The sequence below is a fragment of the Mchenga conophoros genome, linkage group LG16, assembly GCF_057382185.1.
Source record: "Mchenga conophoros isolate Kocher_MC1m ecotype Shallow Benthic linkage group LG16, M_conophoros_male_GT1.1, whole genome shotgun sequence".
NCBI lineage: Eukaryota > Metazoa > Chordata > Actinopteri > Cichliformes > Cichlidae > Mchenga > Mchenga conophoros.
The window spans coordinates 9,993,565-10,007,412 of NC_140541.1; the positions used below are offsets into that span (position 1 = coordinate 9,993,565).

General features: G+C 48.6%; 1 protein-coding gene across 1 annotated transcript; it reads left to right on the forward strand.

The window, feature by feature from the left end:
- Positions 1-4,089: 4,089 nt before the first annotated feature.
- On the forward strand, positions 4,090-7,070 carry LOC146556295 (olfactory receptor 6N2-like). Its single transcript, XM_085249682.1, has 3 exons — positions 4,090-4,093; positions 4,629-5,170; positions 6,852-7,070. The coding sequence occupies exons 1-3, from the start codon at positions 4,090-4,092 to the stop codon at positions 7,068-7,070; spliced, it is 765 nt and encodes a 254-aa protein (XP_085105808.1).
- Positions 7,071-13,848: the final 6,778 nt, after the last annotated feature.

The following is a 13,848-nucleotide window of genomic DNA, read 5'->3' on the forward strand; positions in this document are numbered from 1 at the left end:
TACACTCGCTACACTCCTCCACTTGGGGCAGGAACTCGTCCCTGACCCGGAGTGGGCACTCCACCCTTTCCCGGCTGAGGACCATGGCCTCTGATTTGGAGGTGCTGATTCTCATTCCCACGGCTTCACACTCGGCTACAAACCGTTCCAAGGGGAGCTGGAGGCCATCACCCGATGAAGCCAACAGAACCACATCATCAGCAAAAAGCATAAATGCGATCCTGGGACCACCCAAGTGAAAGCCTTCCGCCACTTGGCTATGCCTAGAAATTCTGTCGATAAAAATTATGAACAGAATCGGTGACAAAGGGCAGCACTGGCGGAGCCCATCACCTACCAGGATCGAGTCCGACTTATTGCTGGCTATGCGGCCCAAGCTCTTGCAACGGTTGTTTAATGGACTGAATGGCCGCCCGTAGCAATGAGCCAGATACCCCATGCTCCCGGAGCACCCCCCACCCCACTGGACCCTTGAGGGACACGGTTGAATGCTTTCTCCAAGACCACAAGACACATGTACTGTAGACTGATTGAGCAAACACCCATACACCCCACAAGTATCCTTGAGAGGATAAAGAGCTGATCCAGTGTTCCACAACCAGACGAAAACCGCATTGTTCCTCCTGTATCCGAGGTTCAACTAATGGATGGCCTCTCCTCTCCAGTACCCTGGCATAGACTTTCCCAGGGAGGCTGAAGAGTGTGATTCCCCTGTAGTTGGAACACACCCTCCATTCCTCTTTCTTAAAGATGGGGACCACCACCCCGGTCTGCCAGTCCAGGGGTACTGGCCCTGATCTCCACGCATCATTGTAGAGACATGTCAACCAAGACAGCCCTACAACATCCAGAGCCTTCAGGAACTCGGGGCGGACCTCGTCCACCCCAGGGGCTCTATCACCAAGGAGTTGTTGAACTGCCTCAGTGACCTCGCCCCCAGAGATTGGCGGGTCATCCCCTTCGTCCCCAGACTCTGCCTCCGCCACAGAAGACGTGCCAGTGGGATTGAGGAGGTCATTGAAGTATTCTTTTCACCGCCCGACAATTTTCTCAGTCGAAGTCAGCAGCACTTCACCCGCACTATACACAGTGCAGGTAGAACACAGCTTTCCCCTCCTGAGCCGCCTGACGGTTTGCCAGAATCTCTTCGAGGCAGTTCAAAAGTTTTTTTCCATGGCCTCTCCGAACTCCTCAAACACCCAAGTTTTTGCTTCAGCCACCACCCGCGCCACATTCCACATTGGCCTGTCAGTACCTATCAGCTGCCTCCGGAGTCCCACAGGCTAAACAAGCCCAGTAGGACTCCTTCAGCTTGTTGGCTCCCCTCACCTCTGGTGTCCACCATTTGGTTCAGGGATTACCACCACAAAAGGCACCAACTAGCTTGCGGCCGCAGCTCACTGCAGCGACTTCGGCAATGGAGGTGCTGAACATGGTCCATTGGGACTCAATGTTCCCAGTCTCCCTCGGAATGCTGTTGAAGCTCTGCCGGAGGTGTGATTTGAAGAATTTCCGGACCGGGGCCTCTGCTAGGCATTCCCAGCACACCCTCACTGTACTTTTAGGCGCCTCCCACACCACCTGATCCAACTCACCACCAGGTGGTGATCAGTTGACAGCTCAGTCCCTATCTTTACCCGAGTGTCTAAAACAAATGGCCTCAGGGTTTACAAAATCGATCATCGACCCGTGGCCTAGAGTGTCCTGGTGCCACGTGCACTTATGGACACTCTTGTGTTTGAACATGGTGTTTGTTATGGCCAAACTGTGGTTTGCACAGAAGTCCAATAACAAAACACCACTTGGGTTCAGATCCGGGAGGCCGTTCCTCCCATTCACGCCCCTCCAGGTCTTGCTGTCATTGCCCACGTGAGCACTGAAGTCTCCCAGTAGGACAACAGAGTCCCCAGGATGAGCACCCTCCAGTACCCCACCCAGGGACTCCAAGAAGGCTGGGTACTCTGAATTGCCGCTCGGCACATCAGCGCAGACAACGGTCAGAACCCGTTCCCTGACCCGAAGGCGAAGGGAACAAACCCTCTCGTCCACTGGGAGAAACCCCAACATACCAGCATCAAGCTGAGGGGATACCAAGATACCCACCCCAGTCTGCCGCCTCTCACCGGGGGCAACTCCAGACTGAGACAGAGTCCAGCCCCTCTCCAGGAGGCTGTTCCAGAGCCCAAGCCATGCTTTGACATGAGCCCGACTATATCTAGCTGGTACCTCTCAACCTCACCCACTAACTCAGGCTCCTTCCTCACCAGAGAGGTGACATTCCATGTCCCAATTGCCAGTCTTGGTAGCCGGGGATCGGTCCACCAGGTCCTCCGCTACTGGCCACCGCCCGACTCACATTGAACCCGCCCCCTACGGTGCCTCCTGCGGATGGTGGGCCTGCAGGAAGATGGGCCCATGTCCCTTTTTTAGTCCACGGTGCCCGACTAAGGCCCGGCCACCAGATGCTCGCCCTCGGGCACCCTCACCAGGCCTGGCTCCAGGGTGGGGCCCCGGTAACCCTTTCCTGGGCAGGGTGAACTGTTCCCTTGATGGTCTTGTTATAGGGGTTTTCTAAATTGCTCTATGTCTGGTCCCTCATCCAAGACCAATTTGCCATGGGATACCGTACCAGGGGACAAAAGCCTCCAGACAACATAGCCCCTGGGATCTCTGGGACACACAAACACCTCCACCACGACAAGGTGGTGATTTTTTCACTAGTTTTGATTTTGCCTACAGGCAGTATCACTACTGGTAGCATTAGACAATACCTGGAAACTAGTTGCACATGTAGTTCAATACCTCCAGCAGGACTGGTATCTGCTCCATTGTACTAGAAGGAACAGGATTATGGAATTATTTTTCTATTATAAGTCACACACTAGAAAAAACTTAATCCAAGCAAATAATTTAATACACGTGGTTCCTGGAGTCTTTAAAAGTAGAATAGGAGGCCAAGTCTTCAGTTCTATGGCCCATCTTGTATGGATCCAGCTTCCAGTTTGGATTTGTGAAAGACACACTCTGTACATTTAATATTAGAATAATATCATGCATAAGAAGCTTTAAAATAGACCTCATGGGTTAACAGCTGAGTTACACTGGAGACATTGTAACTGTATCATAAGTACTGCTTTAACCTCAATAACTTCAGGGTGACACTGGATACATTGCAGCTGTGGGGTTGTCACAGGAAATCATGTTTCACTAAATAAATTAATCTTCTCTGTAGTCTTGTTCTTTTTTTGTCCTGTTTGTCTCCTCAATATTCAACATTGTAGTTATATCATGTTTTATAACTTGTCAGTAAAATGACCAAAGTGAGATTTTTCAGCACATCTCTATGCACTGCACATAAATTGGTTTGTTTTAGCCCTATTTATGGTGTTCCTAAAAACTAAATTCAGACAGTGCAGTTAAATATTTTAACAGGTTTTTTTTAAGACTTGGAGCCAGCTGAATTTAGCTGTTGAACACTGGGGCTACCCTTCCGTGAATTGGCTACAGACGTTATCTTGGTGGAGGGGTTTGTGTGTCCCAGGGATCCCAGGGGCTATGTTGTTGGGGGGCTTTTGGCCCCTGGTAGGGTCTCCCATGGCAAATCGGTCCTGGATGAGGGACCAGACAACTAGCAATTCAAAGGACCCCTATGAGTAGAAAATTAAGGCAACAGTTCATCCTGCCCGGGACAGAGTTACCGGGGCCCTGCTCTGGAGCCATGTCTGGCCCATGCCTGAGGGCAAGCATCTCGTGGCTGGGCCTTAGTCCATGGGGACCGGCCGGGCACAGCCCAAAAAAGGGACATGGGCCCATCCTTCTGTAGGCCCACCACTGGCAGGAGGCACTGTAGGGGTTGTGTGCAATGTCTGCCTGATGGCAGCCAGGAGCAGAGGGCCTTGCGGACCGATTCCCGGCTACCTAGACTAGCAATCGGGACATGGACTGTCACCTCTCTGGTGGGGAAAGAGCCTGACTTAGTGCATGAGTTTGAGAGGTACTGGCTAGATATAGTGTGGGTCACCTCAACGCATGGCTTGTGCTCTGGAACCAGTCCCCTGAAGAGGACCTCTGTCACAGGCTGCAGTTGCCATGGGTGAGAGGCGGCAGGCTGGGGTCGGTATCCTTGTTTCCCTTTGGCTTGCTGCCTCAAAGTTGGGGTTTCATTCTGTCTTCTCGCTTCCTGATTTTTCTGTTTTACGTCACAATTAAACCTGGGTTTTCGGTTGCGGAACATATGCACTGTCCTGGGAGGGGCGTCTATGGACATGCACCAGCTAATGTAGTCACTCACAGTCTCTGTGTATTCATAGTTTTTGCCTGTGGGGCCTCTTTGAAAGTGCTCCAGTCTGTGGCCTCTAAGCGTCCCTGCAGGCTAGCTTTCACACTTTCAGTTCAGGTAGGGCTTTGTCTTTAGCCTTTTGTTGTAAACTGGTTTGACCCGGTTTACTGTGATCAGACTTTCCAAAGTGGGATTTTGGTTCAGCTGAAAAGCGATTTCTGATGTTGCTGTAGCAGTCATCCAATGTTTTATTTCCCCTGATGGGGAAAGTCATAAACTGATGGAATTTAGGCCTATTTTTCCAGAGATTGTAATGGTTGCGTAACAGACGCAAATGGTGCAAAAAAAGGTGCTCTTTACTCTACAGCTGTTTACCCTAAATATCTCAATGACTTTTTATCTGAAAAACAGGTCATATCCTATTCGGCATGTCTTTTTCAGTATTTTCTGTTTTACAGTCTAGCTTGCTCAGAGTTTTTTCTCTTGGCAGCCATGGCCTATGACAGATATGTGGCTATATGCAAATCTCTTCAATATCCAACCATCATGAGAAAAAAAGACTGTGAGTATTTTCCTGTTCATAGCTTTGCTTGTGCCTGCTTTTATATGACAATCCAAGCAATAGGGAGTGCTAAAGCTAAATTGTGTTCCTTTTATTTAAATGAAACATTTTGTAACAACAGAATTTATACTTTTCAGTGTGTAAGATCAGAATTATTTGCTGCCTTTGCTTTGGTTTGTTTGCTAGATCTTGGAATACTCCCTCTGTTATTCATACTTTACACATACACAAAAATATTCTTAATGTCTTATCGAAGTTGTAAAGAAATTAGGAAGAAAGCTGCAGAGACCTGTTTACCCCACCTTACAGTTTTAATTACCTTTTCCCAGAGGTGGGACCAAGTCATTGTTTTGCAAGTCTCAAGTAAGTCTCAAGTCTTTATCCTCAAGTCTCAAGTCAAGTCTCAAGTAATGTCAGGCAAGTCAGAGTCGAGTCTCAAGTCACTGGTGTAAAAGTCCGAGTCAAGTCTCAAGTCTGAAACTTTGAATTTCAAGTCCTTTCGAGTCTTTAAAAAAAAAAAAAAAAAAAAGCATGTTGCAGTTATGCTAAATGTAAATATTAGACCATGTAATTTTAAAATCTGTGTTTTTCTCAACACATGACAAAATAGTGAACTTAGAAAATATACACAAATTGTAAAATTGCACCTCTTTAAAATGCAGCTCAATTAAACCTAGCTCCAAGAATAATTTTCACCGACAGTTCTGAGATAAGCTGCATGTTATTCTTGGATGCGGTTGTAGGACCAGCTTTAAAATCGCATGACAAAAATATCATACATATTAAAAAAAACTGCATCACCAACGTAGCCTGGACAACATTTGCTAGTTAGATGAAGTCAGCTATCTCATCGTAGCATATTTATATGCATATTTATAATTATACGGTTCTTGGAGTGAGTGCATACACTCATGAAGTTTAGTAACTTCAGGTCACTGCAACAAGCCCAGGTACAGTTTACCGCCGGATGGGTGCAGGACCTTGAAATGCACCGTGTAGAACGAAAGACCATCGTACATATCATAAGTTTACCAGTCTCACAAATCGTCTTCATAAATACACGTTCCTTAACCGTTTATTAATAGGACCTTTGAGCTCAACGGTAATTAATTAGTAGTGGAAATAATTTCTGGTAGCATCACAGAAATGTAGCAGTGACAATAATATTGTATGCTGTAATCGTACTGGGCAATTAGTGATACAAAAAACCTGTTTTATCCTGTGAATAAAAGTATATGTTTTTGTCAATGTACCATAATAACAGAAGCGAAACGCAATATTGTGTCAGGACAATTCACTATTTATGCACAATAAATAAAGGAGCATAGCGCGACAATTTCTGTTCAGCGCCAGACTTGCTTGTAACCTATATCACCAATTATGTTAAGAAAAATAACGCATTAACTACAACAGCAGACTGACCTTTGTGGAAATGCTTGGAGCAGACTAACCTGTGAGCTGGAGTGTTCTGGGACGTTATATTTGGTCTTTGAATGGCTGCAATCCAGGCCACCCGTCGCCTCTTTGTTACTTCGGAAACATGGCTCGAACAATTTCTCTTCAACGACGTAATCCGATAACAACCGATCTCTTTACCCGTCGGCTTCCCGTGGCTGTCATGCGACCGGCTATTGCAGTTAATAATACAACAGCTTCTTGACATTTTTGTGTTTCTTTTTATCGCTGTATAACTGATTTTAATTGAAAGCCTAGTACCGCTTGCCACGAGTTCCCAGAATCCTTTGCGGTTCTACCCGTGAATGACGTCACATTTTCAATCTCTATATAATATGCATGTTAAATTTTATATTTGGGGTAAAATATCAAGTCTTTTCAAGTAAACCGGTTCAAGTCCAATTCAAGTCCCAAGTCATTGGTGTAAAAGTCCAAGTCAAGTCACAAGTCTTAGAACATTTTTTCAAGTCAAGTCTAAAGTCATAAAATTAATGACTCGAGTCTGACTCGAGTCCAAGTCATGTGACTCGAGTCCACACCTCTGCCTTTTCCTGTTTAGGTTGCTATGATGTCGTTATAGCCCGAGTGGAATCAGATTTTCCAAAAACTGTACGCTTAATAATGACATTACAACTAGCTTTGTATCATCCTTTGTTCAATCCATTTGTATATGGGCTTAAAATGAAGGAAATTTTTAAACACCTGAAAAGCTTGCTTTCTCCACCCCCTGCCAAAAAAAAGAAAAAATTTGATGCATTAATTCTGAATTGTTAAGATTCTTAAGCTATTTTAAAAATAGTTTTGTTAAATATTAAAGTCTTGAAATTGATTTATTCTGCGTTTTTTGCATCATTGTTATAAATTTAATCTGCAGAATTTAAACCTGTTTTTCCCTGTTTTTTGATCACGATTTCTCTGGTACATGTTTATTGTAACATAAATATGTTATGCTTTATATTTTGAATTACAAGAACTCAAGAGTAAAAAATCTACTAACTCCAGTAGTATAAATTAAAGTGACAGGTATTATGTTAAACCTCCAAGAGAATTTTCTTTATCAGTTAACTGTATACAGCAATATTCTTACTGTAACTCAAACTAAATAAGCATTGTGTGGAGTTTCAAGTTTTTGTGGAGGAAATATACTACCACTAAATAAGAACTGTTTTATGTTTATTTATGTTTTATTTACAAATAACAAAAGTTATTTCTTCATGATACTTTCAGTGTTTTTACCTGCTATTTAGTAATCAATAGTTTCAGCATCCGTAGAGCACAAACATTTTGTTGCAGGTTAATTTTGATTTAAGATTCCTTAAGAGTAAAGAGCATTAGCCATAGAGGCCCATGTGAATAAGCCAAACTAAGTTTGGCATTTCACTCCCACCTCTTCATCTTCAGCCAATTAAGAATTAACCTTTAACTTAGCCTAACTTGTACTGTATTTTGGACTTACAGGCCACACAGGCCTCATGTAGGTTTGAAACCAAAATCTTGATGCTTTGACAGTGTTAACAATGCACTAGAAGTACACTAGTAGAATAAGGGGAATGCAGAAATTAAAGAGTAATCTCCCTTAGTAAGGCCAAGGCCTCCAGTAGTAAGGCCAAAATGATTTCATGACCTAATACTGAATACTAAGGTGCACTGATTTGATTGAATACACTACAAAGACATGATATCTAATGTTAAAACTGATAAACTTCATTGTAGTTTTGCAAATCTTCTTTCACAGTTAGTGGAGAAGATGACTGTGTAGAAGTGAGAAGGAGGACCCAAGTGCTGACACAGAAAGAGTAAACATTATTCTAGGGTGATAAAACAGTTTTAAAAAGGCAAATGCCAAACTAAACCATAACCTAAACTAGGAGAGCTAAGTCTAAACATAAAAAACCCCTGCAATGTGAACGTGAACATAGAAACCTGACATGAGAAACTTGAAACACGAAAACCTGCCATGAATTTATAAACCTGGAAATATGGCAAGACATGGATACAAACCAGAAAAACAGATAAGGAATGAATGAAAACGCACAGACAAAATACACATAGGAGGAGATGAGGGGAAGTGGAAACACGTGGAAAACAGCTGATACAAATGAACATAATAACACCACAGGGGAGGTGAAACTAAACACAATGCACATGGAAACACCAGAGTCTTTATAATATAGCCGGCACAACCCTGCTCATGGCCGGCTGGGGCCGTCATCCGTCGCTCTGGAGCAGCTCGCGCCTTGACCTTGGACCCAGGTCGAGCAGGCTCCCCTGGCACAGGGACCTCTGTCTCCCCACACGGTTCCTCCACTGCTCCCGGCTGGAGCAGCCTTTCATACGGCGGCTCATCCCCCTCCAACAGGCACGGGCCCTCTTGCCCCTCGTTCACTTCTGGTTGGAGCTTCTCCTCCACCACTCCACTGCTCCCGACAGAAGTAGCCCTTCAGCCGGCTGTTCCCCCTCCTCTGGCTAGCGTGCACCCCCATGCGCCTCATCCACCACCTCTGGCTGCCGAAGTGCCCCACACGGCTCCTCCACCGCTTCCCCACCACCAGGTTCCACCTGTGGGGTTAGCGGCAGCAGTGTGGACCACGCCTGGAGCATCATTGCAGCTCTGCGATTTGCCCCAGATGGCGGTCAGCCTGGTCCCGCAACTATTCCTGCTGGCGCTGTGCCTCCGTCACCTGCTCCAGCTGGGTGGCTGCCATTTCGGCCACCATTTGGGCCAGCTCCCCCCTTTCCTGGCTCTGGTTTGTTCCCCATCGTACCGCGTCCCGGGATTTTGGCACCACTGTGGTGTGGTTGAGACACGACAGGTCCACAGGTTGTTATTCAGAGCCATCCTTATTCATTCCGCGGCTGCAGCTCTCGGCTGGCATTTGCATATACATCACACCACAATACACAATCAATCAATCAATCAATCTTTATTTATAAAGCACTTTTCATACAGAAAAAATGTAGCACAAAGTGCTTTACATAGTTAAAAGCAGCCCACCCCACCCTCCAACTCACTCCCCACACTCTCAATACACATATATCCCCCCACCCCCACCCACACACACATACACACACGCGCACACTTAAAGAGTAAAAATTGGGCTGGGCTCGCATGAGCCAAGTGAGGAAACATAACAGAGAGCCGTCTGCACCGGGAGCCGGTCACAGACCGCAGCCTCCGGGCTGGGCACACAGCCGGAGGGAGGCAAAGGAGCCCCCCAACCAGGCTGAGAGGACCCCCAGAAACCCAGCAGCCACGGTCAATAACAGCCCCGGTGCAGAGAGCGCCCTCCAAGGAAACACTGGAGATATGACGCAATACGATGTATACAGGGTAAAATGATAAAATAAATAAGAACAGGATACAATATAAATATAAATATAAATTGTCACGGTCCGGGGCAGCGGCCGTGTGGAGAGTGGAAGGAGGACCCAAAGCGCAGCACTTATTCAGATGTGAGGGTGATTTATTGTTAATAACAAACACAAAGTGGAGATGGCAAACAGAACTAAGGACGAAACTAAACTGGGATAAACTACACAGAGGAGTGGCAAACCTGAACATGAAGGGAGAACAGCAGGGAGAACACGCAGAGGATTACACCAGGTAGGAACACAGACGACGCGACGAGGAGCAGAGGAAATCACACGCTAAAATACACAAAGAGACACTGGGAAATCACACACAGATGGGGGAAACAGCTGGACCTGATTAACCTGACGAGACAGGGGAACACTAACACCGGGGACCAACAGAGGGAGCACAAACCCAGAACCCAGTGTCTAAAATCCCAAACACAAACCATCCCAAAACAGCCATGAATAATAATGAAAGTAATAACAATAAGAACATAAACATAAAGTCACTGAGTCATGGTCGCAGGACCATGACAGTACCCCCCCCTCAAGGGCTGGCCCCCGACAGCCACAGAAACACACCACCAGATCCGGGCGGGCGGCAGGGGGCCCAGGACGGAGGGACCGGACCATGACCACGGACGGAGGCCCCAGAGTCCCAAAACAAAGATGAACACAAAACCCACAGGGGAGCAGAGTCCAAAGCACAGTTCAGAAGGCCGTCCACGAAGAAGGCAGCGGCGGCGCGTAAAGAGTTCAGGAGGCCGGCCGTGCGGAAGGCAACGGCGGCGCGTAAAGAGTTCAGGAGGCCGGCCGTGCGGAAGGCAGCGGCGGCCACACAGGCGATGGCGGTCCGGGGGCCGGCCGTGCGGAAGGCAACGGCGGCCAGTCAGGCGACGGCGCTCGGCCAGTAGCCTAGCCAGTGGTCCAGAAAACGGCCGTTTAGCTCCAGACCCAAACGAGGCTGGGCCAGGCGAGGCTGAGGGCACGGAAGCCGGGACCGCAGCAGGCGGAGATGATGATGCAGACACAAAGGCTGGACCAGACGAGGATGCAGACACGGAGGCTGGACCAGACGATGGAGACACGGAGGCTGGACCAGACGATGCTGATGATGCTGATGATGGACCAGACGAAGATGAAGATGAAGCCGGACCAGGCGAGGATGAAACCGGGCCAGGCGAGGATGAAACCGGGCCAGGCGAGGATGAAACCGGGCCAGGCGATGAAGAAGCTGCAGCTGAAGCTGGGCCAGGCGAAGCTGACGCTGTAGCTGAAGCTGGGCCAGGTGAGGATGAAGCTGGACCAGAATCAGGCGAGGATGAAACTGGGCCAGGCGTGGCTGACGCTGAAGCTGGAGCTGAAGCTGGAGCCGGGCCAGGTGAGGATGAAGCTGGACCAGAATCAGGCGAGGCTGAAGCCAAGGATGAAGCCGGACCAGGCGTGGATGAAGCCGGACCAGGCGTGGATGAAGCCGGACCAGGCGTGGATGAAACCGGGCCAGGCGAGGATGAAACCGGGCCAGGCGAGGATGAAGCTGGACCAGAATCAGGCGAGGATGAAGCCGGGCCAGGCGATGATGAAGCTGTAGCTGAAGCTGGGCCAGGTGAGGATGAAGCTGGACCAGAATCAGGCGAGGCTGAAGCCAAGGATGAAGCCGGACCAGGCGTGGATGAAACTGGACCAGGCGTGGATGAAGCTGGACCAGGCGTGGATGAAGCCGGGCCAGGCGATGATGAAGCTGTAGCTGAAGCTGGGCCAGGTGAGGATGAAGCTGGACCAGAATCAGGCGAGGCTGAAGCGTCAGGCTGAGGCGTGGCAGTAGCAGGTGGTAGCGCTGCAGGTGATGGTACTGCAGGAGGCGGCGCTGCAGCCACAGGTGGAGAAGCAGCCACAGGTGGAGAAGCAGCCGCAGGTTGCCGGACGGGATCCTTGGGCCCCCCAGCCGACGTGGCAGCAGGTGTGGCATGAGGCTGGACGAGCTCCTCGGGCCCCCCAGCCGAAGAAGCAGGAGGCCGGACGGGCTCCTCGGGCCCCCCAGCCGACGTGGCAGTCAGTGTGGCATGAGGCTGGACGGGCTCCTCGGGCCCCCCAGCAGGCGAAGCAGGAGGCTGGACGGGCTCCCCGGGCCCCCCAGCAGGCGAAACAGGAGGCTGGACGGGTTCCTCGGGCCCCCCAGCAGGCGAAACAGGAGGCTGGACAGGCTCCTCGGGCCCCCCAGCGAAAACAGCCGCAGAACCAGTGGGCACCGGGGCCCCCGGCACACATGAAACAAAGCCAGTAGGCACGTGGGCCTCTGGCACACATGAAACAAAACCAGCAGGCACGTGGGCCTCTGGCACACATGAAACAAAACCAGTAGGCACGTGGGCCTCTGGCACACATGAAACAAAACCAGTAGGCACGTGGGCCTCTGGCACATGTGAAACAAAACCAGTAGGCACGTGGGCCTCTGGCACACATACGGAGGGCTGCAGCTGCGCAGAGCACTGACCCTGCTCAGGCAGTGACAGCCCGGTGCAGTTCACAGCCTGAGCATCTTGGCCACCAGGGGTCCAGAGTAAGCTGAGGGCAGCAACCCCGCCTCTGGGGAAGCCCCGGAGTGAGTAACAGTCACTAATGTTGCCAGCTGTTGAGGAACAGGTCCGTAATGTAACAGTTTGTCTCCCTGCTCAGAAACGGCGGTGGAAAAATAGTGTGAAAATTGTGGCTTAAGGGAGGCTAATGGTTGAGCTACAGACTGGGAAGCTTGTGGCTGGACACAGAACTGAGCCGGAGAATGGTGATAGAGTCCTGGCTCAGAAGGAGCGGCAGAGAAACAGTCTCTCGGTTTCACAGAGGGTCTGTACACGCCCACTTGCGAAGGGTCCGTTACCACGAAGGTGGGTAAGCGATCCGAACAGTCTCCCATCCCGCTCTGGATAGCCCCAGAAAACAGAGTCTCGGAATCTGGGGAAGCCAGAACATGTCGCTCGCTCACCGCCTCGGACTGCTCGGAAGTAAAAGCAGACGGGGGGTGAAGACCGAGGTCCAGAAGGAGGAACTCCCGCTCCCACGAACAAAGCGAGCCCAGAAGCCATGGGAGACCGGTCACCAGACGCTGTAGCCGCCTCTCTACAGCGCGCTGGGACGTGCCACCCGGGCTTTCCAGCCACAGGTCGATCAGCTCCTGTGTGGCATCGATGAGATTTTCCCGTAGTTCCCTGGATGGATTAAGCGCTGCTGGGTCCATGTTGTGGTCGCGTCGTACTGTCACGGTCCGGGGCAGCGGCCGTGTGGAGAGTGGAAGGAGGACCCAAAACGCAGCACTTATTCAGATGTGAGGGTGATTTATTGTTAATAACCAGTGTTGGTCAAGTTACTTGAAAAAAGTAATCAGTAACTAATTACTGATTACTCCCCCCAAAAAGTAATCCCGTTACTTTACTGATTACTTATTTTCAAAAGTAATTAATTACTTAGTTACTTAGTTACTTAGTTACTTTTTAAAAACACGATTTACAACCTGAAGAGGTGATAAAGTGATAGATCTTTCAGCCCAATTCTACTTTTTCTACATAATCCATCATACAAAATGTAATCAAATGGAAAAGTCTCTTTTTTTAACTTGTTTTATCAGTTTTAATCTTTTAACTTTATGCATCAAGCAAAACATTTAATTATATGCAACATTCTCTGACTTGAATGAATTAGTTTAACATTTAAACCTATTTTCTACACATTCCAGCACATAAAATAAAATATTTTTTGTGTTTTCACTCACTCTTTCAAACAGATGCAAGTAAAACACAGCAGAAAATAAATAAAGTCAAAGACTCAGCGGTCCTTTTGCTCTATTTTCACCTGTAAAGCAGGAGCAGGGTAGGCGGAGGGTTACCCTGGTGCAGGTGTGCTGCGGTCAGTTGAAGAATCCGCGCGAGTGTCTCTGTGAGTTTCCCATCACGTCGTAGCTACTCGGTGCTTGCTCGGAAGTTTAGGGTTTTTTTTCGCTGTAAAAAGAAGTTTTCTTCCCACGCACGATGGACGCTAATGTTTTTGTCACTTTTTATGGAATCAAACTCAAAGTAAGGTCAGTACTTCCACACTTTAAACGCTGCACGCTCATACTCTCTCCCGCACTCGATATATTATCCATTGTTGATCTGCACACAGCTGCTGTCACCAACGTCGCACTTGCTTACGTCACTGTCATGAGACA